The sequence below is a fragment of the Lissotriton vulgaris genome, chromosome 8, assembly GCF_964263255.1.
Source record: "Lissotriton vulgaris chromosome 8, aLisVul1.2, whole genome shotgun sequence".
NCBI classification, from domain to species: Eukaryota; Metazoa; Chordata; class Amphibia; order Caudata; family Salamandridae; genus Lissotriton; species Lissotriton vulgaris.
In genome coordinates, this window is record NC_141696.1 from 840,686,982 (window position 1) to 840,713,784 (window position 26,803).

Consider the following 26,803-nt stretch of genomic DNA (forward strand, 5'->3'; position numbering starts at 1 on the left):
TCAGTTGGGTGTCGTCAGCGTAGGAGATGATGTTGAGGTTGTGCTGTCGCGCGATGGAAGCGAGGGGACTCATGCAAACGTTGAAGAGGGTGGGACTAAGTGATGATCCTTGTGGAACTCCGCAGATGACATTGGTGGCCTCTGATTCGAATGGGGGGAGTCAGACTCTCTGGGTCCTTCCGGCGAGGAACAAGATGATCCAATCTAAGGCTTTTCCTTGTATGCCAGGGAGTCAACCCAGAGGCTTTCTATGTAAAGTATACAGCAGGCAAGGGATTATTCCCATCTCCTTGTTCTGTGTTCCTCTCTCCCCAAATATTTGATGTCAGACCGCAGGTCGATGAAGGCGAGGCAGATAATGCTGCTGGATAGTGCTGACTGTTGATTTCCTAACACAAGAAGAGAGAATCAGCTTTCAGAGCACTAACCTACTCACTACTCTAATCACAGGTTCATCTGCAAAACCTAAGACCATCTGCACTGGATCTGACAAGAGCAGATAACGACTCAGGACCAATCAGAGAATCCTACATCTTCACCAAAGTATACGACAAAATAGCAGCATGCACTTTGATTCTTACAGAACCTCGTAACACGAACATGGTCTCTAAACTTTATGCCACATTGCAAGAAGATATATCTGACACCACACATAAAGCGCTAAGGAAATGGAATGTGGTACTAGATGGCCCACTTACAGAGGAGGAATGCACTGTAGCTTGTTCTCTAACTGGTATGCAAACACCCAATGGAAACCTACGATTGGTGCACTTTAAGTATCTGCCTCAAACATACTATACCCCGGCAAGGCTTTATAAATATGGCCTGCGCACAGATGCAAAGTGTCAACGCTGTAAAGCTGACATGGCAGATTTTATACCTCTAGCGTGGTACTGCACAGCAGTGAAAGAGTATTGGGTAAAAATTGTGGAGATGCTGAGTGTTATGTTGGAATTTAACCTTGTGTGCAATATTCATACTTCTTTACTAGGCATTGTTCCAGGTACTAAGCGTACATTTTGCATCATTCCTCTACTCCTAGCTAAACGCAGAATATCGCTATGCTGGGGAAGTAGAAAGATTCCAAAAATCAAACAGTGTATTCAGGATATGACGTACTGCAGGGACGCTCTGCAAACATATGAGGAGGAAGGATGTATGACGTTACAACACATACTTTTACCACACATGCCTTTACAACGCGGTTTTTACATCGCATGCCTTTACAACGCATAGTGCTTTGGGGCGCTGGATAGTGAATAGTTTAATTTACTATTCCAACTCCAGTCCCCGTGGATAGTAGGGAAGGTGTTGGATAGTAAATTAAACCTATTCCCTATCCTAGAGCGCCCCCCAGCGCAATGCGTTGTAATGGTTTGCGTGGTAAAAGTTGCGTCGTAAAGGCACTGCGTTGTAAAAGTTGCGTTGTAAAGGTTGTTTACCGAGGAAGGAATTGCCCGCTGGCTCCAAGCCCAGAGACTACTGGAAATACCTGATTGAATATTTATACACGCACCAAGTTGAATAATTGTGCATAATAGCTGTACTATGTCAGGAGATATCTTAAGGTGAAATTGTCAAATTGCAATATACTGGATGATGGAAGTTGTCGTACTATGGTCTGTATGTTGTTTACATGGTAGATATTGTGTCTTTGAAAATGCTAAAAAAAAGCAGCAGCATGCACGCCCATCACCTCAGCACCCACACTCCTTTCATCAACACCCTTTGACTCTGGAATATGGACCTGCAGCAAACCAAGCGAGTATGCGCTCCTTAGTACCAATACAAAATACCCTAACCTACGGTCTCTGTATCCAAAGTTCTAGAGCAACGGGAACCCTAGATCTTTGTATCTGTACCAGCTGCTTTTTAACAGCCCTATGTTCCTGCATATGACAACTACCCAAGCAACCCCTGAAGTCCTGTTGATCTTTCATCGTCCCGTCACCACATTAGGGGGACCAGATTTTAAAAACCAAAATGCTGGCCAGGCCCATATATGTAATTGATTTGTCAGTGGCCACTGATGCAGAAGGACTTGCATTTTGCCTGGGACAGTTTCAGCACTTCTTTGCAGTACTGTCAAAATGATGTTTCAGACAAAGACAGCATTGCTGCACTTTTAACGTGGCCTTACCAGAAGCAGTAATGCTATACTTGTTTACAGTGATAACTGTTCTCAATCTGGGCAGAGACTAATAGTTAATATATCAAAGACTCTTGTCTTCCATTTTATTTGTAAACAGAGCAGTTACCGCACAGACATCCATAACATAACATAGATAGCTAAAAGAGCTGCAGAAGCAGGTGTATAGGTGTGGTGTGTCTGTCTGTATCGGTCACACTGGCAAGTCCTATGTTCCGTCCTCAGTAAGAGAGCGCAGGATGTTGGTGTCTGCGTGGGTGAGTGGCATTGCGTGGGTGAGTGGCGTTGCGTGTGTGAGTGGCGTTGCGTGTGTGAGTGGCGTTGCGTGGATGAGTGGCGCTGCGTGGATGAGTGGCGTTGCGTGGATGAGTGGGGTTGCGTGGATGAGTTGTGTTGCGTGTGTGAGTGGTGTTGCTTGGGTGAGTGGCGTTGCTTGGGTGAGTGTGGCATTGCGTGTGTGATAGTGGGCTTGCGTGGGTGTGAGTGGCGTTGCGTGTCTGAAAGTGGTGCTGCGTGGGTGAAATTGGCACTGCGTGGGTGTGAGTGGCTTTGCGTGAGTGAGTGAGTGAGTGAGTGGCGTTGCGTGGGTGAGTGTGCGTTGCGTGGATGATAGTGGGCTTGCGTGGGTGTGAGTGGCGTTGCGTGTCTGTAAGTGTTGCTGTGTGGGTGAAAGTGGTACAGAGCCTTTGATGTGGCCTGGCGCAGGAGAAATGCTGCTGCTGCTAATTAAATATAAAAAGTGTTTAGGGACTCACGGCTGCCGAGAGTAACAAGGCAGTGCTGGGAGGGGGGCTACACACCAACTGAAGTGCTCTGGTTGCACGGCCTGCGGCCGGCCGTGTGAAGTGATAAGCCTTTGAAGTACACAGGCATGCTGTGACGGAGGTGTGAGAGGTCTGGCTGGGAACAGATGGCCTGGCTGTGAAGCAGGGGGCGGGGCAGCGCTGGGGAAGCCTGTGGGAGGGTGATTGATGCCTTTGATGTGGGGAGGGAGGAGAGCCTTTTGCGAGCCTGCAGGAGAAATGCTGCCGATGCGCGTGCATGTTTAATCACGTGATTCACGTGAACTTAAAGAAAACCGCGGCTGAAAGCCCGTGGTTTGAAGAGGATTTTCCCGACTTGAATTCTCCCCATTTCCCATTCTTGCGGAATGGTGAAGGCGAGACCTAAAAAGGGACAGGGTCAAACAATAAACAAGAAAGTATCCCTTTTGTGTCACACACTCTTACTGTCACCACTGTATGTTCATATACATCATATATTTATAAGGGGAAATCCACCATTCACTTTCATCCACTCTACTATCCTCACACTGAACACTGTTTAATGTAAAAATGTCTAATGTATTCAATATTATCAATCCTTTACATATCCAAACTTACAATCATATTTAAAAACATACTCTATCCAATATTTCATTAATATAATACACTATTGTATCAAATAAAAAAAGACAAACATTAAACCATTGTTCGTACTGTAAGGAAAATGTTAGCACTATAAAATATCTTCCTAATACAATAAACAAATATTTTATTATAAGGTAGAATTACTCAGATGTACAAAACTGACAATAACCGTAATATACAAAGACTGACAAATGTCATCACTAGTTGTCAACGAGGCATTTCGGTGGTATTGAGTGGTTCACCCCACCCCACCTTCTTCAGTACATAATATTATAAGAATTATGTTTATCGTAAAACCCAAAGGACTTGTATCCAAGCTCCTTCCCTGTACTATCAATATCTCATGTGTGTTGTGGGGATCTCACTGTTTTTTCTTTTCAGGTGTGTAAAACTAATCTTGTTGTATTTTAATATATGTTTGTTCAATTACAGTCCCAATAGTCTTGAATGGAATAACACTTTCTCTTCCTTTTTTGCCCTTTTATCGTTGGGTCGATATTCACAGTTTGTCACTGGCAGAGTACATTGGAGAAAATTCCCTCTCTGCTGCCCTTCTCATTCCTATTGGTGGTAACCTTTTTCTAATTTTCAAACTGTTGTCTTCACGATAATATATGGGGATCCTAATCTGGGTCCTCCTCACTTTCTGTTAATACTTTTATATCATACTCCTGTCTACTCAATCGGGTCTTCGTACAAACTAAGAAGATGCCAGATTTGAATTCTTGAAGGATCAACACAGCTATTCACTGTATCAGGGTGTATCTGGTAAGAATAACATGTTCTCTAATTGGGTGATAGGAATCAAGAGACTTTGGCTTTGTAACTAAGCATGAGCGAATTTTGCGGATCTCGCGTTCGCGAATTTTGCGGATTTGCGGATTCGCAATCCGCAAAATCCGCGAATTCCCGCGAATTTGCGGATTTTTTTTTTTTGTGTTCGCCCGTGTTTCTGCCAGTTCGCGAGGGTTTTGTACACTTTCGCAAATTGCGAACTTACCTGTCGGGTCGCAAGTTTTGCGAACTTGTTGTTTCTACGTGTCCAGCCTGTTTGAGACACTCTTCTTCATCACTGCCACTCTCTGTCACCACTGCCACTCTCTGACTACTCATGCCACCCTCTGGCCCACCCATGCCACCCTCTGTTTCATCACCACACCCTCTGGTTGTCCAGTGTACATTATTTTCGGCAAAGCAAAGCACACCTTCCCTGCCTCAAGTGACCTGAATTAATTTGGGGCTGATTAATGTGTCACAGAATATTTTTTTAGCTGGCACCTGCTTCCTTAGTGCGCCCTGATTAGTGATCTTTTGCACTTGCTAAGTGCTTTCATTGTTGCAAAATTAGTTACAACACCTGCCCTGCCCCAACTGACAATAATGAATTAGGGGCTGATTAATGGATTTTAACTTCCAGCCTGGCTCCTGCTTGTCTCCCTTAGCTGTAATTCAGGACCTTTGTGGCATATGTGTAACTATTCTGAGGTTCATCGCAGGGTCACATAATAGTTTCAACTGGCAACTGAACTCTGGAGGGGCCCCTCAGGAAGCACTACAGGAAATGGCTACTAATGATGAGCCTGAACTTTTGAACCTGGTAAGTAGTTACTTTCAGTTTTGCTAAGATCGTATTTCTGCAATTTTGCACTTATTCGCGGGGCGCGAACTCACGCGAACAGTGCGAGCAAAATCCGCTGCTCGCGGATTTGCGGATTTTGCGGGAGATTCGCGAATCTCGCGGATTGCGGATTTCCCGAAAATCCGCAAAATCCGCAAGCGGAACGGATTTTCCGCCCATGCCTATTTGTAACTGGCTTCTCTCAATATTAGTAGACATTCACATACCCTCCTTCACTTCCTGTAAAAATAATTCATCAGACCTGCTGCATTTTGACATTATGTGTGAACCTCTGAGAACATGATCATAGGAAAAAAAACAAATTAAAACTTCTAAGGGCAAAAGATGAGAGAGTAGTGCCTTAACACCTGGAAGTCATCTAAGAGATGGTGGCAAATGGCTGCTCCTATTCAGTCAGAGATAAACAGAAACTTACCAGACACAAACAGCAGCACCCTGTTGTAGTCCTGGTGCAAGAGGACGGTTGATGGTGGGCTCTGTTGAAGTTAACAAATAAAGAAGAACACTTACCTCATGCTCATCTCAGTGTGGTGTTATTTTAAAGAGAAGCATCCATTACAAATGGACGACAAGGAAAAAACAAGGACCGCACGGAGCCCACTGGTTGGATTGAGCCTTTGGCATTCTCAAGACCATCATGTGAAGTAACCTTGGGACGATCAGGAAGAGACCTGGAGTACGAGTATAGAAAACTTGCCAGGTGACTACTGTTGGGTCGTTCATGCGAGTATGTGTTCTCTTACATCATCCATGCCTCGCCTATTGGAATATACTGGCATGGGTGTGGAATTCTGGTGGGTGGAATGCGGGACACTCGAGCTGGGGATCGGACGGGAGGAGACGGTTGTACCTTGCCTCTCCTGGAAATTTCGAATAAAGTCTACTCATGAAGATATTTCGTTTCAGTGTCCTTCCTGATACAAGAATATTGGCGGCGATTTCCCCGGACTGAAAAGGAACCCATTATCTTCGGCCACAAGTACGGAATCTAATTATGCTGCACAGCTGCCTAGAATAAAGTGTCGGCCACACCGGCAGCTCAAGCGAACGTAAAAAATTTTTTTAAAAATCTTTAATTGGAGAACTAATTGAACTGTGAATCGCTTGGTCGGCACTGTTACTTACACAAGCGAGGATTCAAAATGTGCAAACATACGTGACAAGAATTTTCAATTCTATTAAGGACAAGGAGGCGAGGATTAGGCTTTCTCTATTTCTTTATTAGAAATGCTCAGCAGCCAATAAAAAACAGTAAAAAACTACAGTACCCATGAACACCAGGGTATCACGTGAACAACCATAGAGACCATAGTATAAAAGGTCATGTAGATAGTATCTCATCCTCTTTCTTTGGTGAGGAAAAACAGTTCAAATCGAAACAGTAAGTTCAAAAACGTGGAACATCAGGAAAAGAAGCCATCAGCCGCAGCAGAAGTCCAAGCTGAAGAACGAGGATGTGGGCAACCATAGATCACCGGAACCAGAAGGCCATCGAAAGGCAAGAGAAGCCAGGTGTAACAGAAAACCTCTAGTTCGGTCAGAACCTGAAAAGAGACATATAGCCGTAATACACATCCAGTATACATGCTGAAACCAGAAATAGGGGGGGTAGAAAAAGCAAGGAATTGCAATAAACAAAATCCATATGCAAATATCAGAAGTTTTTAATTTAGCAACAAATGCAGAAAACAATAACAACGGGTGGGATAATCCTTGCCTCCTTGTCCTCAATAGAATAAAAAATTCTTGTCACGTATGTTCGCAAATTTTGAATTCTATGTCAGGACAGGAGGCTCCGATTATGCTTGTTTAAAGCTGATCCACTACTACAGAAGCAATATGATCAATTGGTTTGTAATAAAAGGTTTTGAACACTGAATCAGAAGACCAATCTGCGGCCTTCATAATGTCAAATAAAGTGACACCCATTGAGAATGCTTTAGAAGCCATCGCCCCACGTGCTGAATGTGCACCAAAAATCGAAACATCAATGCCAGCTTCTGACAGGAGAAATCTAACCCAGCGAGCTAATGTAGCTGGGGTAACAGGGCGAAAAGGCTTCTACAAAGCAATCAACAATTGTCCTTGCATATCTGAACGTAAAGGAGCAGTACTTACTTCATAATCCTTGACACATTGAACAACGCAAAGGTTGGGATGATTAGGAAAGGAAGGATAGGTAATCGAAGTAGTATTCGTTTTGGTACGTCTGGAAAGAAGAAATGTGACACCTTCAGGTGTAAAACTGCGACCCGCCAAGTCCAAAGCCCGGACAACAGACACCCGTTTGCAGGAAACAAGGCATAATAACATAGTCAGTTTGGCTGACAGCTGTTTACGGGATAGCAATGAATTGGGAGGCCAAGCCTCTAAAAATCTCAAAACAATGTAAACATCTGATAAAGAGACGTACTTAGGATATGGAGGTTTTGTCAGACGAATACCCTTAAGTAACTTGGCAATTAGAGGATGTTCACCCGCAGGTTTACCATCAATATGCAGATGGCCCGCCGAAATGGCGGAACGGAAATTGTTGACAGTCCGATAAGCCAAACCGGAGGCCAAAAAATTAATGATCATGGAGACATCTGCTGAAGTGGGATCAACCTCACACCAGTCACACCATTGCTTCCAGGACCCCCTGTAGCGTTTATGAGTATTGGGTGACCAGGCCTCACTGATAAACTTGGAAGCGTCTCGAGAAAGGCCTGGGACCGTCCAGCGATCCCCGAAATTCGCCATGCCAGCAGAAGTAGAGTGCCTGATAGAATCAGGGGATGCGGATTGTCGAGAGGATCCAGAAAGAGATTCCAATTCTGGGGAAGAAGTAGAAGCACTGCAGAACACATCTCCAGGAGAACCGGGAACCACCCTTGAGCCCTCCACAGAGGAGCAATCAGAATCAATTCTGACCGATAACGCTTCGTGCAAGCCAAGACTCTGGGAATCATCATGAACAGGGGAAAGGCATAGCACAGACCCGACGGCCAAGTCTGCAGAAAGGCATCTGTGGCCAGGGCTTCCGGATCCGGCCTCCAGCTGAAGAACAGAGGGAGCTGAGTGTTGAGGCGAGAGGCAAACAGGTCGATCCGACACTGGCCCCAGATCCGTAGGAGAGAACCGAAAACACGAGGATGAAGCCTCCAATTGCTGAAGTCCCAAAGGTGACGCAAATTCCAGTCTGCAATCTGATTGTTGCGACCCGGAAGATACTCTGCAATAACAGTGATCTTCTGTTGCAGACAAAAATGCCAAAAATCTTTGGCTATCTCCGCCAATATCTCGGATTTCGTTCCGCCCAACTTGTTGACATAGCGAACTGCCGAAATGTTGTCCATGCGGAGAAGTATGCAGCAATTGGACCGAAGAGGAGTAAACAACGGATCGCAAATGACCCTGCCAGGAGTTTCAGGCAATTTATATGGAGAGACAATTCTTGGGAAGACCACCGACCCCCCGTCGAGACGGAACTGCACCGGGCTGCCCAACCCCACAGGCTGGCATCGGACTCTATCACTAGTTCCGGAGATGAACCGAACAGGGCTCGTCCATTTCAGGCATTCATGTGGTCCAACCACCATTGCATCTCCCACCTCGCTTCCTCTGAAAGAGGAATTAGATCGGAATAGTGAAGGCCTTTCTGGAGATGACGGATCTTCAAACGCTGAAGTGCCCTGTAATGCAGAGGGCCCGGGAAGATCACCTGAATGGAGGACGCCAACAGACCTACAACTCGTGCTAATGATCTCAATGATACAGTCTGTTTGGAAATAACCGAAGTCAATTCCCTCTTGATGTACAGAATCTTTTGATTGGGTAAGAGAAGTTGACACGAAAGCGAATTGACTTGGAAGCCCAGAAATTCTATCACCTGCGACGGAGTCAAGACTGATTTCTGAATGTTCACCAGAAATCCCAGAGATTGTAAGAGGTGGATAGACCACTCCAGGTGAGTTAGGAGTTTGAGAGGGCAGTCTGCCATGATCAGAATGTCGTCCAGGTAAATAATCAGGCGAACACCCTGAGCGCGCAAGCATTCCACGACGGGCCTCAGAAGTCTCATGAAGCACCAAGGTGCTGACGAGAGGCCGAACGGGAGAACGTTGTACTCGAACCAAGTCCCCTGCCAATGGAATTAAAGGAACCGACGATGAGGACTTAAGATGGGAATCGACAAGTACGCATCTTTGAGATCGAGACGAACCATCCAGACCCCTTCTCGATGAAGTTCTCCCAACAGATGGATTCCCTCCATCTTGAAATGCCTGTAAACGACCTTTCCATTGAAGTCCTTCAGATTGAGAACTAGGCGGGATCCGCCCCCTTTCTTCTCGACCAGAAACACTGTGCTGACGAACCCATTGGGATGACGGACAGTCCGAATTATTGCCCCCTTTTCGAGGAGAGAGTTTATTTCTGCGGAAATTAATTCTTGATCTTGAAGGGAAAAACACAGAGGAGTGGGTGGGTGGGTCTGATGCTGATAAAACTCTATTTTGTAACCTTGAACAGTTTCCAGCACCCAAGCATCGCTGGAGATTAGATGCCAATTGTGCAGAAAAAATTGTATCCAGCCCCCCAGAACCACATCGCAAGCAGGAATCAGGCTCAGCTGAAGTGTTGAAATCCTGGTAGCCACCTTGGTTTCCGCCGGAACGTCGTTTTTTATATTGCCCTCTCCCTTTGCGAGAGGGATAGAAGTTTGAACGGGTATTGTAGCCGGTATCCTGACCACCGCCTCTTTGGGACTGGAACCCCCTCTGGGAAGGTTGTTGAGAGCCACGGCCGAACGAGCGTCCCCTGTGTCGTCCGGCCCTGGCAAAAACCAGACGAAGCACTTGCCGCAGCGAAGCTTGAGCCTTATCCAGGCCACTGAAGGTGGCCACAAACTTAGTGAGTTCTTTCAAGAAGGGCTGGCCAAATAGCAGACCTTGAGCCGCAGGACCAGACTCAGATGAGGAGAGCTCTGCCAATTTCAGGTCCAGCTTGAGAAGAATAGAGCGGCGTCTTTCACACGAAATTGCACAGTTGGCATTACCCAACTGGCAAATAGCCCTTTGTGCCCACTCAATAAGTTCATCTGGGTAAACAAGGGCCGAAGACTCTTTGGCCAGAAAACCAAGATCCAAAATTTTCGTGAAAGGACCCAATAAGTCAAACACCTTGTCTTGACAGGAACGCCAAGATCGGTCTAGACCCTTCTTCGGAAATTTGGCGTACTTCTTAAGATAGGTGACCATCGTGGGATCAACCTTTGGAGTGTCAGCCAAATGGTCTGCGAGATCCGGCCGAAGGCATTCGGACCGAAGACGTGCCCTAACATCCTTCTCAAATGGTTGTCGGATGTGTGTCTGGACATATTCTGCCACAGCAGGGGAGGGAAGCCAGGAAGTGGAGTGTGGATGAATAATATCCGAAGGGTCAAAAGTCAGCACAGGAGGATGTGTGGGAGCTTCCACGTAATGTTCTTTGCACACCTTCTTTCTAGGGGGAGGATCATCATGATCAGAAGTAGAAGAATGAGTGTCGTCGGTATCTGTAAGAGGGTTGGCGGACGACGAAGCACCTGCTGAGGTCTTAGATTTGTCAGAGGCCAGACTCTTGGCCAACTTCTGAAAATCTGATTTATGAGGATTAACAGGGGATTTAGAGGACTTACGTGAGGAAGGCAACCAGCCTTGCTGTTGCGTATATTGATTCAAATGGCGTTTTAAAGGATTAATGGCACGCACTAGCGCTTTATTTATGGAGTGTTGCACACCCTGGACCAAAGCCTCAACTAAATTGTGCTCCAAAGAGCCAGAGGCGTCCTCATCATAGTAATAGTCATCATCTTCGTAATATTCTTCCATAGTCACACAAAGTGTAACAGTAATGCCCACTAGATGACCCAATATAATAGTGGCCAAAGGCACAATGCAGGGGGAGTGACAAAACCCCACAGCAAGCCAGCAGCACAGGCAAAACCTGCACACTGTAAATATTTAAATGTGGAGGGAGGGCTTGCTGCAAAAATATCACTCCAGGCAAAGCCTATGAATAGTTGTATAGCTCAATGCAATTCTTCTGACAAAAGGCGTAATTCGGGGCCAAATTCTTGAGGCAGTGGGCAATGGCGTGTGAAAAAACGACCTTCGAACATCCAGCTCCGTGTAAACACGGAAATAAAGCCGGAAAATGGCCGCCTCGCATGCACGGTAACGGCCGCCTCGGAATGGAAGAGAGAGGAGCTCGCACGTACAGCGTGCACGTCCTTCAGCCCCGGTCTCCCGCTCCACTGATGAAAAGATGCGGGCACAAAGCGCCCGGCCAAAGGGAGGTGCACAGACACCCCCAGTTGAAGCGCACGCAAAGCGGCAATGAAAAAGAATACGGCAATAGCAACAAGCCGAAAAAGACACACAGCGCGTGAACAAGGCGCAAATAGAAGCGAGAGTGAGAGCGCTAAACAGGCATAAACATGTAAGTGCCAAGAAAAATACTAAAGAACAAGCAGTAGATAATAAGCAAAATGCACTTAACTGGCTGCGGAGCAGCAAAGAAAGAGGATGAGATACATGACCTTTTATACTATGGTCTCTATGATTGTTCACGTGATACCCTGGTGTTCATGGGTACTGTAGTTTTTTACTGTTTTTTACTGGCTGCTAAGCATTTCTAATAAAGAAATAGAGAAAGCATAATCGGAGCCTCCTGTACTGACATAGAATTCCAACTGCCATCCTTAGAGACGCGCACTCCAGGGCAGAGTACAAGGGAAGTGAAGCTCGAGGAGAATCTTGCCGGTGCAGCTCAGAACTTGGTAGAAGTTACGTCATGCGCATAGGAGGATGCGCAAGATTGGAACAAGCAGCAACGTGAGCGTATACGCACGTCGCAGCGGGCATTTAAGGGAGTTCGCAGCCTGCACTCTGTGACAGGCACATCATTACAGAGTTAAGCTCAAATTCAAGCATCCGCATAGTTTAAGCATGGTGATTGGCACACCTTGGCAATCACAATTGAGAAAGCAACATCGGCCTGTCTGGTATATCTGCGAAGGTAATCTGGCACACAGTGACTGGCACACCATCGACACAGTTAATTGCACAGTGATTGGCACACCTTGCCGATCACAATTGGGAAACAATATTGACCTGTCCTGCGTATTCACTGAAGTCAGCTGGCACACCGTGACTAGCACACCTTTCAAATTTAAGTAACGGGTATGCAGAAAAGAGTTTATCTAGCCTTCACTCGGTGACAGGCACATCTGTCTACTTCGTGACTTCCATTTTCTTTAGGTGAATTTAGTTACATTTGTGTTATGTATGAATCTTACACTGGGTCAGCAAGCTGTCTGAGGAAAAATGAATGTAATATTTTTTTTTTGTGTTCATTAACTTTTTTCTTTTATTTACATTTTTAAAGCAAGTTCTTTGTTACGTTGGGACATAGTAATTGTGAAGCATGGCAATTATGAATTTGCCAGCTCTACAACCTTTCATGATGATTGAGGCTGAAGTTAACAGTTTACAATGGGAAGAATGGAAGGTCTATTCCATTGATACTTTTGGAGAGTTAACACCGGAAAGGAAGAAAAGCACATTGTTACATTGCTTGGGTAACGGTGGTCTCAACGTTTATGATCATTTGCAAAAGAAACCACGTGCAGATGATGAAGGTGACGTTTTTAAACATGCTTTAGCTGACCTGGATGTGTATTTCGCACCTACAGTTTGCAAAGCAATACACCGTTACAACTTCTATCATAGGAAGCAAGGGCCAAGCTGGAAAATTGAGGACTATGCTGCTGCTTTAGGGAAGTTGGCTATTTCTTGTATGATCGAAAGGTTGGAAGAAAAACTAGTTAGGGACCAAGTCATAATGCATTGCAATAATCCAAGCTTACAGGATAGGTTGTGGGTACATGGCGAGTCAAGTTTATAGGAAGTCACTAATATCATTCGTAAATCGGAACTTACATCTAGATATGCTAAAGCAGTTGTGTCTTCAGCAAAAAGGGAAAGCACTGATGACACTGTCAAATCAGTAAAGAAGAAATTACCGAAAAAGGACATTCCAGAAACACAAAGAATTGAAGAGAAAGTTGTAGGGAAGAATAAGCATACAATGGATGATTTGAAAGGGAAGTGTTATCGTTGTGAAAGTGCGGGACATTTAGCACATGAAAAAAGGTGCCCTGCCCTAGGGCAAAAGTGCGCAAAATATGTCACTAAGGGTCATTTTGCACATGTGTGCCGTAAATCCAGAGCAGTCAAGTGTGTAGTGGAAGAAATGTATGAAGAGTGGAACTCCGACTCTGATATGGAGAGTCCCAAGATCTTTTTTTTTAAATATTTCTTTTTATTGAACAATTTCACAAAAGGCACATCAATTGAGTGCAAGCAGGCAACTTCATCTCTTACAGTTACATTGCATATTATACAAAAATCATTACAGTTATTATTTTAAGCAGGTCAAGGGGTATCAATCGAGTCAGCATCAATCTGCGGAACAGGCAGAAGACAAATGTCACTTCTATAACGATTCCAAGCTCCCAACACCTTCAGCCATTTCCCAGGGCAACCTCTAGCGACAAAGACTGATTTCTCCCTGTACATACACAAATCTAAATCTTCTGTCCACCTCCTCAACTGGGGCGGCTGACTAGCACCCCACAGCTGGGCAATGTCGCGTTTAGCTATCATACATGCTAGCGTCACCCATTGCGTTGTATAGGTGTTGAGATCTGTGGGCTCCCAGACATTTAGTATACATCTCCGGGCTTCTGGCTGCACAACGACTCCCAGTGCAGACCGCAATGTGTAGTGGCTGTCTCTCCAATATTGCTGTATCCGTGGGCAGCCCCACAGTATGTGGATAAATGTTCCCGGTTCCCCACACCCCCTTCTGCACTCATCGTTTTCCGCCCGCCCCATAAGTACCAGGCCGGAACCCGTTACATAGACTCTATGCAGTATTTTAAGCTGTACTAATTTCAATCTGGCCTGAATTGCAACTACACTGGGGGGGGGGGGGGGGGAACCGCCTCTCGCCAGTCTTCATCATTCGACTCTAATCCATCCCCGTTCCAATTCCCCCTAAGCTGCAGCAACGGGTCTTCCATGTTGTTAATCAGCTTCCTGTATATTAGCAATACGGTTTTCTCTGGGAGGTACCCATGGATCACTGAAACAATATCGATGGCAAAAATATAGAACTACAAAAATATTGAGTAAAAAATATAGAATGCCAAAATATCGACTTCCTATCTCCAAACAGGTAAGTACAAAAATATCGAATCAAAAATATCGTTGTAAAAAATATAAACACTCTAAATATCAAATTTTTAAAAAAGTTAAAAGTAATTTAAAATTAATGAAATGATAAATATAACTAACTTAAACATACTTAAAATACTTAAATAACATTAAAATTAATAAATAATATATATATATATATATATATATATATATATATACAATATATTTACCATAGGATAGCGAGAGGGTTAAATTCCAGTGAGTGCAACAGTAGAAAAAACATTGGATAGCGTAGCAGTAAAAATTACTATTCCCACTCCAGTGAGTGCAACAGTAGGGAAAGCGTTGGATAGCGGGAGGGTAAAAATTACTATTCCCACTCCAGAGAGTGCAACAGTAGGGAAAACGTTGGATAGCGCAGGGGTAAAAATTACTATTCCCACTCCAGTGAGTGCAACAGTAAGGAAAGCGTTGGATAGCGAAAGGGTAAAAAATACTATTCCCACTCCAGTGATTGCAACAGTAGGGAAAGCGTTGGATAGCGTAGGGGTAAAAATTACTATTCCCACTCCAGTGAGTGCAACAGTAGGAAAAGCGTTGGATAGCAGGAGAGTAAAAATTACTATTCCCACCCCAGAAAGTGCGACAGTAGGGAAAGCGTTGAATAACAGGAGGGTAAAAATTACTATTCAAACTCCAGTGAGTGCAACAGTAGAGAAAGCGTTAGATAGCGTAGGGGTAAAAATTACTATTCCCACTCCAGTGAGTTCAACAGTAGGGAAAGCGTTGGATAGCGGGAGGGTAAAAATTACTATTCCCACTCCAGAGAGTGCAACAGTAGGGAAAGCGTTGGATCGCGTAGGGGTAAAAATTACTATTCCCACTCCAGTGAGTGCAACAGTAGGGAAAGTGTTGGATAGCGTAGGAGTAAAAATTACTATTCCCACTCCAATGAGTGCAACAGTAGGGAAAGCGTTGGATAGCGTAGGGGTAAAAATTACTATTCCCAATCCAGAGAGTGCAACAGTAGGGAAAGCGTTGGATAGCGTAGGCATAACATTTACTATTCCCACTCCAGTGAGTGCAAAAGTAGGGAAAGCATTGGGTACCGGGAAGGTAAAAATTACTATTCCCACTCCAGAGAGTGCAACAGTAGGGAAAGCGTTGGATAGCGTAGGGGTAAAAATTACTATTCCCACTCCAAAGAGTGCAACAGCAGGGAAAGTGTTGGTTAGCGTAGGGGTAAAAATTACTATTCCCACTCCAGTGAGTGCAACAGTAGGGAACGCGTTGGATAGCAGGAGGCTTAAAACTATATTCCCACTCCAGAGAGTGCAACAGTAGGGAAAGCGTTGGATAGCGTAGGCATAACATTTACTATTCCCACTCCAGTGAGTGCAACAGTAGGGAAAGCGTTGGATAGCGTAGAGATAAAAATTACTATTCCTACTCCAGAGAGTGCAACAGTAGGAAAAGCGTTGGATAGCAGGAGGGTGAAAACTACTATTCCCACTCCAGTGAGTGCATCAGTAGGGAAAGTAAATACTTCATATATATAAATAAAAATAAAATAAATATTAATACCAATTACAAATTAATTAAAAGAACTAACACTTGTATATAATATATTAATTAATCAATTAAAAATACAAATAAAAATAATAAATAAAAATAATTGCCTACTAATACAAATTATTTACCAATTAACAATAAATTAATTAACAATTAAAAAATAATTAAAAATTAGATTAAAAAAATCATTTAAAAATTGAATTACTTACAATTAAATTACTTCCCACCCTATTCCCCTATAAACTCACAACCCATTACAGAAAATAAATTAATAAAATTAACATAATTATCTATTAATAAATTAATTAAAATTAATTACCCATTGTGGTTTAATTAATCACCAAATAATAATTAATTAACAATTAATTCAAAATAAATACATATAAATAAATTAAAATATTTAATTAATTATAATGAAATTACTTCCCACCCTATTCCCCTATAAACCCAGAACCCGCTACAGAAAATAAATTACTAAAATTAACATATTTATGAATTAATCAATTAAATAAAATTAATCACCAATTATATTTTTTAATTAATTAACAATAATAATAAACAATTAATTCAAAATAAATACCAATAAATTAACATATTTAATCAATTATAATTAAATTACTTCCCACCCTATTCCCCTATAAACATACAACCCGCTACAGAATTATATTACGCAAAAATTAAATACCATAAAAACAAATAATTAATATAAATAATAAAATAAATATACACTTTTCAAACATATACTAACATAAAAAAACACTTCAAAAATTGATATTAACTTACTTACCTAAAATCCGATATTTTTGTAGTCTATATTCTGTCCATTCTATATTTTTGTAGTCTATATTCTGTCCATTCTATATTTTTGTTATCGATATTCTGTCCATTCTATATTTGTTGTCTATATTCTTTCCATTCGATATCATGTCCATTCTATATTTTTGATTCGATATTAATGCTATCCTATTCAATATTTTTGTAGTCTATATTCTGTCCAGTCGATATTGTGTCCATTCTATATTTTTTAATTGATATTAATGCAAATCGATATTAAAAACTCAATATTTTGAGTGTATACCGGTACCCATCTAGCACCCTGCCCTCCAGGGGGGAGGCTTCCGGTAGCGCTGTGTCTCTAGGGATGTGAGTAAGTAATGCATGGCGGACTTGGAGGTATCTGTGGTGTTCAGTGTCTGACAGGCGGTACTGTGTTTTGAGTGAAGCAAATGGTAGAACTGTTCCTCCTCCCCAGATATCTTTGATTAGTGAGATCCCTATGAGGTCCCACTTATCGAAACCCTTGGATCTCCAGAGGCTACCCAACTTCTCCGAGCTCCATAACGGTGTGGCCAGTGTGAGTTTATTCTCCCATTTTAGGTGTTTGGTGACCGTGTGCCATATCTGGACGGCGTGTGAAGTAGGACCAGTCAGTGGAAATCTACGGGGTTTGGCATATAGTGCTCTAGTATAATAACTCCCTGGGAGCAGCCACCTATCCATTGTGTACCCGGGGTCTTCTGGGTGCCCATAACTCCTGTGGTTGATGGCTGCCAGTTGAGATGCCCAATAGTATTTTTTAAGGTCTGGAAGGTCAATTCCCCCATCATACCATTTAAGAGTCAGTTTTGAAAATGTTATACGGGGCCTACCTTCCCACAGCAGTTGTCTCTGGAGACCCTCAATCTCTTTGAAGTAAGACCCTGGGACCGGGTCCATAGTATTCTGGAGTGCATATTAAAAACGTGGAAGAGCCATCATTTTAAAAAGGGCTGCTCTGCCCAGCATGGAGAGGGGAAGAGACCACCAGTGTGCGACATCTCTCCTCAGCCTCTGCAAGGGTGGGTTGAGGTTACGGGCGTATCTGAGTTTCGAATCCAGTGTCACATAGATTCCGAGGTATCGGATCCCTTCTGCTGCAATCTAGATTGGGCAATTTAGTGGTATTAAAGGCGGGTCACCTTGAGGGACATAGACTACCGATTTGGACCAATTAACCATGAACCCAGAGTACCTTCCGAATATTGCTAAAACATCCAGGAGACAAATTAATGATGCCCTTGGATTTGTGAGGTAAAGGAGGATGTCGTCTGCATATACTGAAATCTAGTCCTCCCACTCCAGAGACCATCTCATTCCGCGGATCGCCGGTCCTGCCTGATCCAGGCCGCCAGCGGCTCTAATGCCAACGTAAAGAGGAGTGGAGACAGGGGGCTGCCCTGTCTAGTGCCCCTACTGAGCTGGAAGTGTCATGGTTCTGCCCCTGGGGACTATCGGTATGCGTGTGGTGTGGTGAGTTCCGGTACTGTCAGTAGAGTGCAACACCGCTAGACAAATCAGCAGTCTAGCATTCAGATCAGGAGGTGCACCAGAGCTGACGGGAAGCACTTTCGGGTAAGACCGCATATAGCTACGGCACTCAAACCCGTCTGTGCTTCTAGTACTGGATGTTTCCGGACGCTGGCTGCCTACACCTCGAACCCGCACCCACCAATAACCTCCCAGATTCCTTGACCTTCGAAGACGCACTGCGGCGTCTTCCTGGACGGCTGTTTCCCCTGCCGGAATATCTTGCTGGCAATTAATCACGCGACACGCACTGGGAAGCATGGTCGCGACCTTTTTGTTTTCACGGCGCAGGAGTGCCTTATGCCACAGAACCGTGACACGCACAGTGAAGCGTGGTCGCCTCCTCATTGCCTTTGCTTTTCACGGCGCAGGAGCGCCTGTTGTCCCAGAACTGACACACACAGGGAAGCATGATCAAGTTCTTTCTGTTTTTTTTTCACGGCGCAGGAGTGCCTTATGCCCCAGAACCGCGACACGCACATGGAAGCATGGTCGCCTCCTCACCGCCTTTGCTTTTCACGGCGCAGGAGCGCCTTGTGCCCTAGAACTGCGACACGCACAAGGAAGGGTTCTCGCATCCTTACTGCTTGCTTTCACAGCGCAAGAGCTCCTTTTTCTCTTGCCTATCTGCATCACGCACAGGGAAGCGTGATAGCGGTTCCTTTTCTTTGCACTTGTCACCACGTAGGAGCACCCTGGTTTTTGCCTTCTGCCCTGTTACCACACTGGTACAAGTGACGTTTCTTTTGTTTCCTGGCACAGACTGCAGGAGTACAGGCAGCATCCTCTTCTGACTTGGTAGAAACTGAAGCTGACCCTGCCTTTCAATTTTATAGCACTACGCTTTGGAGACCTATCCTATCAGGAGCACACACCTTCAATTTCAGGTGACTGTATACCTTGATTGAACTCTTGTAGTACTGTATGGTTGTTGTATGTGTTTGACCTGGACAGACGGGCAATAGACTCACTAACCACTTGCTTGTTCCTTTGTCTAGCTGGCAATACCCAAAAGAGTGCCCTCTATCTAGTAAGACTCCCACCTGGTCTTCAAAGTCGACGTCCCTTCCCAACATCTTGACAACTTCCCCTGGTCCCCATCCTTGCCTAGGTCTGGAAATTCACCGTTGATCAGGTAGGGAGGGGGACGGTGCAGGTTGCTCACGTCATCCCTGCGAGACAGCTCCACGAGTTGATAAGCGTGGCTCAAATCCACCAGAGTGACTTACCACACTCACCTATAGTTACTCAGTAAGAAGTCAGCCGGACAGTGGAGAAGAATAAACAAGGTAAATTTATTAGGCCACAAACTCCCATATGAGAGGGCCCTGTCCGACCTCACCCCTAAGAGTGCGCCGAGAGGACTAACTCATATCATCACAGCAATACATTATAACATGGTACAGTGGAATAAAACACGCCCCTTCTGGAAAATTACTGAACCCCAGAGAGAGGAACAATGGCATCATACAAGAGGCATCTGCACCTGCGAGGGATACATTAGCTATCTTTGCCCAAGGCCGCGGAGCCGAGCCTCAGCATCTCTGGCGCATGAGAACACTACTGATAAGAAACTTGTTAGTTTCGGCCACAGTTAGCTGAGAAACAAAAACTGCTGCATTAGTGATTTTCCTATTCCTACGGGAGGGGTAAATGAGCGAGTGCGACTCGCAGACACAGAGGAATACACAAAATGGAGGCACACGAGCTAAGCTAAGGAAACCAAATATCTTCACACATATAAATGAATAATCACATAAGGAGTAAAAATAACGTAAGAGCATAAGTGTATACTTCATCAGTTAGACACATGATGCTAACTTGCATATGTAAATGGTAATGGGTGGGGCAACGAAAAGTGAAACCTATCAGACCCTCCTTTTAGCATCATTGGTTAACTGGAGCGTAGCCTTTATTAGCTAAAAGGTAGTGCCTTTACATTTCAGTCTAGGGGCGGGGCATATTTCATTCAAAAATATCATCGTCAATGAGCATCATCCAACGAACATCAGGGAGTTCAATAGCAGTGGAGGCAGGATATTGACCAGTCACCCTTTTTGAGGGTCGCAAATTACTAGCACACATTGAGCAACATGGGGGAAGGCAGTAAACACAAAGGCAGCACGTCAGGAGTACACTCACTACTCCAACTAGACCCATCAGTATTTTCCAACCCCATGAGGAGAAAACACCCCAGAGCCACCCTTGTAGTGACCATGTCCCATTATCCTGATGAAGTTCAGTCACCAACCTATGGAGTTTCTGTACTGCTAAGTTAACAGTCGGAGCTGAGTCAGGAATATACACGCAGCAAGACATCCCGATGACGCGACAGGCTCCACCCCTATCAGCAAGGATGACGTCTAACACCATCCTGTTCTGGATCGTGAATAATCTCATAGCCTGAATCTCAACAGACATATTAGTTGCAATGTCTGCTTCAGTAACTACTACTTTCTCCATCACTCTTGACAACCGACGGATGGCCCTACTGTTAAATATCGGACCCCAGAAAGGCAAAAGCCCCTTAGAAAAATCTGTCCATTGTTGCAAAGAAGTATCTGTCTGGTCTACGTCATCAACCTGAAGTGCCCTCCTTTTACGCTGCTCTGGCGAGCTTGGGAACCTACGGTGAGTTTTATGATAATCAGAGGGTGCTACATACACAGGTGGAATCATATAAGCTAAATAACAGACCCCACCCCAACCTTCAGGCAACCACAAGTACCCATTGTCCCCGCACACGAAGTAGATATTGGGAGGCGTAACCAGAGAAGGACTAAGGGGCAGGCATATTGATGCTGTCACGTTACAGGAACTGTTCCCAACCTTGATAGGACCCCTTCCCTCTATACAAAAGAATGGTGACGGTCCTACAACTGCTAAGGGCACCAAAGACTTATTGCTACCATTCCCTTTTGGTGGGTGTCTATAAGACAGGGAAGAATTTAACTGTAGGAAACTCTCTCTAACTTTGTCAGTGTCATTGGGAGTCAAGAACCGTCCTACTTTCTTTTCACATGTCTCCAAAAATGTTTGGTCAAAACGTCCATCAGTATACAACCGTCCAAGGGAAGAAGGGGGCATAGGACGAACTCGCATTGTCATAGTTGACCCTCTGTCTTGTAGTCGAGGAGTTAGAAAATCTGGCTGTTGGAAATATTTGACCATACCAATCAAAGTGTACCACCCCACGCAACTATTCACTGGTGTCAAAGGAAGTGCTAGAAATCTGTCCTTCTTATAAGCAGCAGAGGGTAGTAACCCACACACCCAACAATCTGTTATGTTATATACGGCATGAGCATGATGTAGCGTCTTAATAAAAACATTATCTTTGTAACCAGTTCGCAAGCTTCTTTCACCATAATCAACCGTTATCATATTATGTTCGGGAATGGCAGAAGGTGTGGGGGCAAACACATGTACAGGATAAGCCTTATCCAGGAAGAACAGTATTCCGAGAGTCACAAGGAAAGCAATAAGCACTATTATGATGAGCACTATTTTCCCTTTTCGTGATAAGGCCAACCATGGAGAAGCAGGCTCAGGTCTACGAGGAGCCGCAAAAGGCTGCTCCTCATCAGGGACAGGACGACCAAAGGGATACATTTTCACTTATCAAAAATCAAGAATCAAAAATCCAAAAAAAAACTAAACTAATAAAAAAATTGTCCCAGACAGTCCTAAAACCGGCCAGAGGGGTTCTTCAACCCTTGAAAGGGATCTTCGTCCCTGTGTCCGTTAAAGCCTCACAGGTAGGCTTCTATTGTTCATTCCCTAATCCCTCGTCGAAGTTGCACAACAGCCACAACTCAGGAGCACTAATCCGGGCCCAGACACCACTCTAATGTCTCGTAAAACAGAATCTTCGGCCAAACACCAGGGCTCTTACAAGTCCATCCCTATCACTAATCTTCTTTTTGTGAGATAATGTCCACTAAGCCCTTCTTCCAGTGTTTAGTCCCTTATGCCTTTTCCTTTTCTGGGCCGCAGATTATAACGAGTGCTCCCTCGCACTTCAGGATCTGTGAACAAAATGGGTGTATCTGTGGCAAGAGTTGCACCCGTTGATGCCTGATCACTATTCTCAATGGGAGCATTGGAGCTTGCAATTTTTCCTTTTTTTCTTTTCGCTGCACTTGGCTCCCCTCCCCTCAGTGAGGCATCAGAGAAAGGGATGTAACTGGGCACTTGCTCGCACTCTTCATCAGCAACGCCCTCGCTTACCCATTTGTCATAGGGTAACGGCAGGGGGACCTTCTTGACATGCGACGCATGGGTCCACGCCTTCCTGCCCTCAACTCGAAGTGCGGTACGCGTCGTCAGCAGCACTTGTCTTGGCTCCGACCACCTGGGCTCCAAACAGGATTTCCGCTGATATCTTCGTATGACTACCCAATCCCCGGGTAGTATGGAATGTCCGGGCCCCTCCGGCAACGGCTTCAGGGTGTCTGCTACCTGCTGATGAATAGAACGGAGATCTTTAGTCAAAGCATACAAGTAGTCTATCAACAGAGGATACTCTATTTCTGAAAAACACTTGGGTCTGGGTACTCCCCAAACGTTGGCCGGGCGGCCGAATATTACCTCGTAAGGGGAGAAACACATTTTGGAATTAACTGTCACTCTGGTAGAAAGCAGGGCTAAAGGAAGGGCATCTGGCCAATGGAGTCCTGTACTCTCCTGTATTTTGGCCATTTTAAGTTTCAGGGTACCGTTAAACCTCTCTACCAGACCCGCGGCCTGAGGATGTTGGGCCGCGTGGAACTTTTGGGAAATCTGTAAACCTTTGCATATCTGTTTCATTAATTCAGCATTGAAGGATGTACCATTATCACTCCAGATCACCCTAGGCAATCCGAAGCGGGAAAAATATTCTTTAATCAACATTTTAGCTGTAGAAATGGCCGTGCAATCTTTTGTTGGAAATGCCTCCACCCATCTGCTAAAAGAGCATACGACCACCAGAACGTATTTGAGATTATTAACCCTTTCCATTTCAATATAATCCATCTGGATCACCTCAAAAGGGAAGGAAGGGGGTGCAAAATTTCCCACTGGTACGGGTGTTCCCTTTCCTGGATTGTGCCTCAAGCATACCATGCACTGCTGGACCAAGTGCGTCGCCACTTTAGGGATATTCTTATTACTCCACACTGGGTCTAGTAATTTGCATATACCTTTGGCACTAATATGTGCCGGCCCATGAGCCATCGTCACCACTGGGAGAACATATGCATTTGGGAGTAACCATCGTCTTTTGTCAGTCACATCTGTCCAACATTCATCAGAATCCAATCGCCCCCCCACCATCTTTCCATGTCCTTAATTCTTCCTCAGTCGCTTTTTCTTGTATATTCTTTACACTCTGTACAGTATCTGCAAACATGTTAACGTCTGGTACCCATCTAGCTGGTCCTGCCACAAACATTCGTGGGAGTTTAGTCCTCGCAGTCTCTTTTGCTGTTTGGTCTGCTAAAGCATTACCCCGTCTCCCATCGTCCACCACTGCCTTATGTGCACTGCACTTTATCACAGCCAGTCGTCTAGGTAGCGTCAATGCTGTAAGTAGTCGTAGTATCAGTGGGCCGTGTTGTATTCTCTGTCCGTGTGATGTTAGGAATCCCCGTTCTGCCCACAGTCGCCCATAACTATGAGCCACGACAAAGGCGTATTGGCTGTCAGTATAGATGTTCACGTCTAGTCCTTCACTCAATTCGCACGCTCGCAATAAGGCTATAATTTCTGCAGCCTGAGCCGAGTGGTAAGGGATTCTAGAAGTCTCCACTGCTGTCTGTAATGTCGTAATTGCATATGCTGCTGTCGATGTACCATCTGCAAGTTTAAAACAAGACCCATCAACATACAATTCCCCATCTGGATCATCTAAGGGCTTGTCAGTCAAGTCAATTCTCCCTTTCGTCTCCTCCTCTGTCCGAAACAAGCAATCATGTATTTCATCGTCCTTTGTGTCTGTTGGAATGGGTAGCAACGTGGCAGGGTTCAGAGTGGCACACCTCTTTATCGTGACATGAGGCGCGAAAAGGGTCATTTCATAACCAGTAAGACGATCACTAGTTAAATGCTGCGTCTGCGTTCTATTCAGTAGAATGTCCACAGCATGCGGTACCATCACTGTGAGATCTGTGTCAGATGTACACTCCGCAGGATCCGCATGCAGCAACTATGCTCCACCTCCGGACCCTCAGAACACCCTGAAGTATGAACACAGGGTATTCAGACGATACGGTGAGGGAAAAAACCCCAAATGGGGAAAAAACCCAGAAAGAACAAAGAGAAGAAGGAAGGGGCAGCAGGGAAAAAGAAACTGAAAAACAAAAGTACAAAGGTTAAATGCAATACTTAAACCTACTCTCATGAATTCTCACTAGGTCGATAACCCCTGAATTCACCTGTAATACATGGACTCTACGCCACCCTATTGCTGCATCTCCCGTCTTCCTTCCATCCTGCTCAATACAAAAGAAGGTATTAGCAACAACCCACAGTACTCCATTATCTAGAAGCCATTGTCGTTAACATACACATACCCCTTTGTGCTTATGTATGTTTGTAAACTAGTTCCAAAGAAATGCGCCAAAATCACCAGGATTAAATGAGCACCCTTATGCTCAACAGAAAAGCAAAGGAATCCACTCCGTTGTGAACTGAAAGCCCATATGTTTTCCTTCCATCAAAATAGTACAAAAAGATGACCAAACACGGCAGGGCGTAGTTTCTTCACTACAGCACTCCGCTTTGGTATTTGTATATCCACTAGTTCCAAGTAAATGAGCCCCAAACCTATGCTTCGTGACGGCAGTGCGGAGGCCCCAGACTCCCACCCTGCACTCCGCCACTTGAATAGCCAAATCTCATTCCTTTACCACACAGTCTCAGGAACCTCCAGGAACGTGTGCCAAGAAGCTATGTAGTCTGTACAACACTCTCGCAGCAGAGGCTAAACAAACTCTCAGCACTGTTTTCTTTTGTACAAGCCATCCGTTACAAAGTTGCAACATGTAGTCTGTAACAGTCCCTTGCAGCCAAGGCTAAACAAACTCTCAGCGCTGTTCCCTGTTGTACAAGCAATCCGTTACAAAGTTGCAACATGTAGTCTGTAACAGTCCCTCGCAGCCGCGAGGTGAAACAAAGTCTCAGCGCTGTTCCTTTTTTCAACAAACCATCCAATACAAAGTTGCAAAACAGAACGCGCTAGCCAGCGCATTCACAATGTTACCCAATTACTGGTTCTCGCCTCTCCCAAGCTGGAAACAAACCGGCTGCTTGGAACCCTTGGAGCTGAGGAACAAAAGCAGCCTCCAACACAGGAATCACTAGCACCGAATGGCAGACTCCGCCCGGTGATATCCTGTAATCCCGCCGGGGATTGTGGGAAAAGTAGTCCTTTACCAGGGAGTGCAGGGAATCGTAGTCTTTTAGGTAGGCGCGCTAGTCTACACCCTGACAATCTGAACCCAGGACGAGCCCTGCCGATTGTCTAATAGAGACCGCAGCAGCCGCCGTGGCCCTCAGACAGCTCGGCAGCGCTCTTGCCACATTGTCGAGCATCGCAGAGAAGTAGGCGCAAGGTCTCTGCTTCCCCCCAAAACATTGTGTTAAGACAGACAACGCACAACCTTCCGCCTTGTGTACATAAAGAACAAAAGGCTTCTGGTAATCAGGTGTTCCCAAAACAGGTGCAGAACATAAAGCAGTTTTTAGTGACTCGAAAGCTTCCTGACATGCGGGGGTCCAGGGTAAGGGTTCGCGCACTTCTTTAGTAGTCAGATACAGTAGGGGTTTCCTTAGTAATGCATAGTTGGGTATCCACTGGCGACAATACGATGTTATGCCCAAAAACGCGCGCACCTCTCACTGCGTGTTAGGTACAGCCATGTTAGTTATCGCCTTTATGCGCTCCGGTGTCAACCTCCTCCCCTCCTTCGAAAGGAGATGACCTAAGTAGGTTACCTCCGTTCGACAATATTGGAATTTTGGAAGGGACACCTTGTGACCCTTGTGCGCCAAATGATGTAGTAATTTAACCGTAGCATCCCGACAACCCTCCTCAGTGTCCGATGCGATAAGGATATCGTCCACGTACTGTAACATAACATTGCCAGCGGGAAGTTCCAAATCATCCAATTATGCTTTTAGTGCTTGACTATAGATACTAGGACTCTCTGTATATCCCTGGGGAATTCTCTTAAATCTAAAACTTCGGCCAGCCAATGAGAATCCGAAGAGATAACGGCTATCCTCATGCACGGGAATACTAAAGAAAGCATTCTTCAGATCCAAAACAGAAAAATATTTAGCAGATGGGGGAATCATTGTCAGTATTGTAGTGATGTCAGACACCACCGGGTATTGGGGCTCCACTACCTTGTTAATGTGGCGCAAGTCGATCACAAACCTATAAACATCAGGTGTATCA

The 26,803-nt window shown here is 44.8% G+C and overlaps 1 protein-coding gene across 1 annotated transcript; it reads right to left on the reverse strand.

The window, feature by feature from the left end:
• Positions 1 to 276: 276 nt before the first annotated feature.
• LOC147698076 (uncharacterized) lies at positions 277 to 21,972 on the reverse strand. Its single transcript, XM_086936178.1, has 4 exons — positions 20,535 to 21,972; positions 10,024 to 11,078; positions 5,613 to 5,673; positions 277 to 389 (listed from the first exon to the last, which is right to left on the reverse strand). The coding sequence occupies exons 1-4, from the start codon at positions 21,970 to 21,972 to the stop codon at positions 277 to 279; spliced, it is 2,667 nt and encodes an 888-aa protein (XP_086792304.1).
• Positions 21,973 to 26,803: the final 4,831 nt, after the last annotated feature.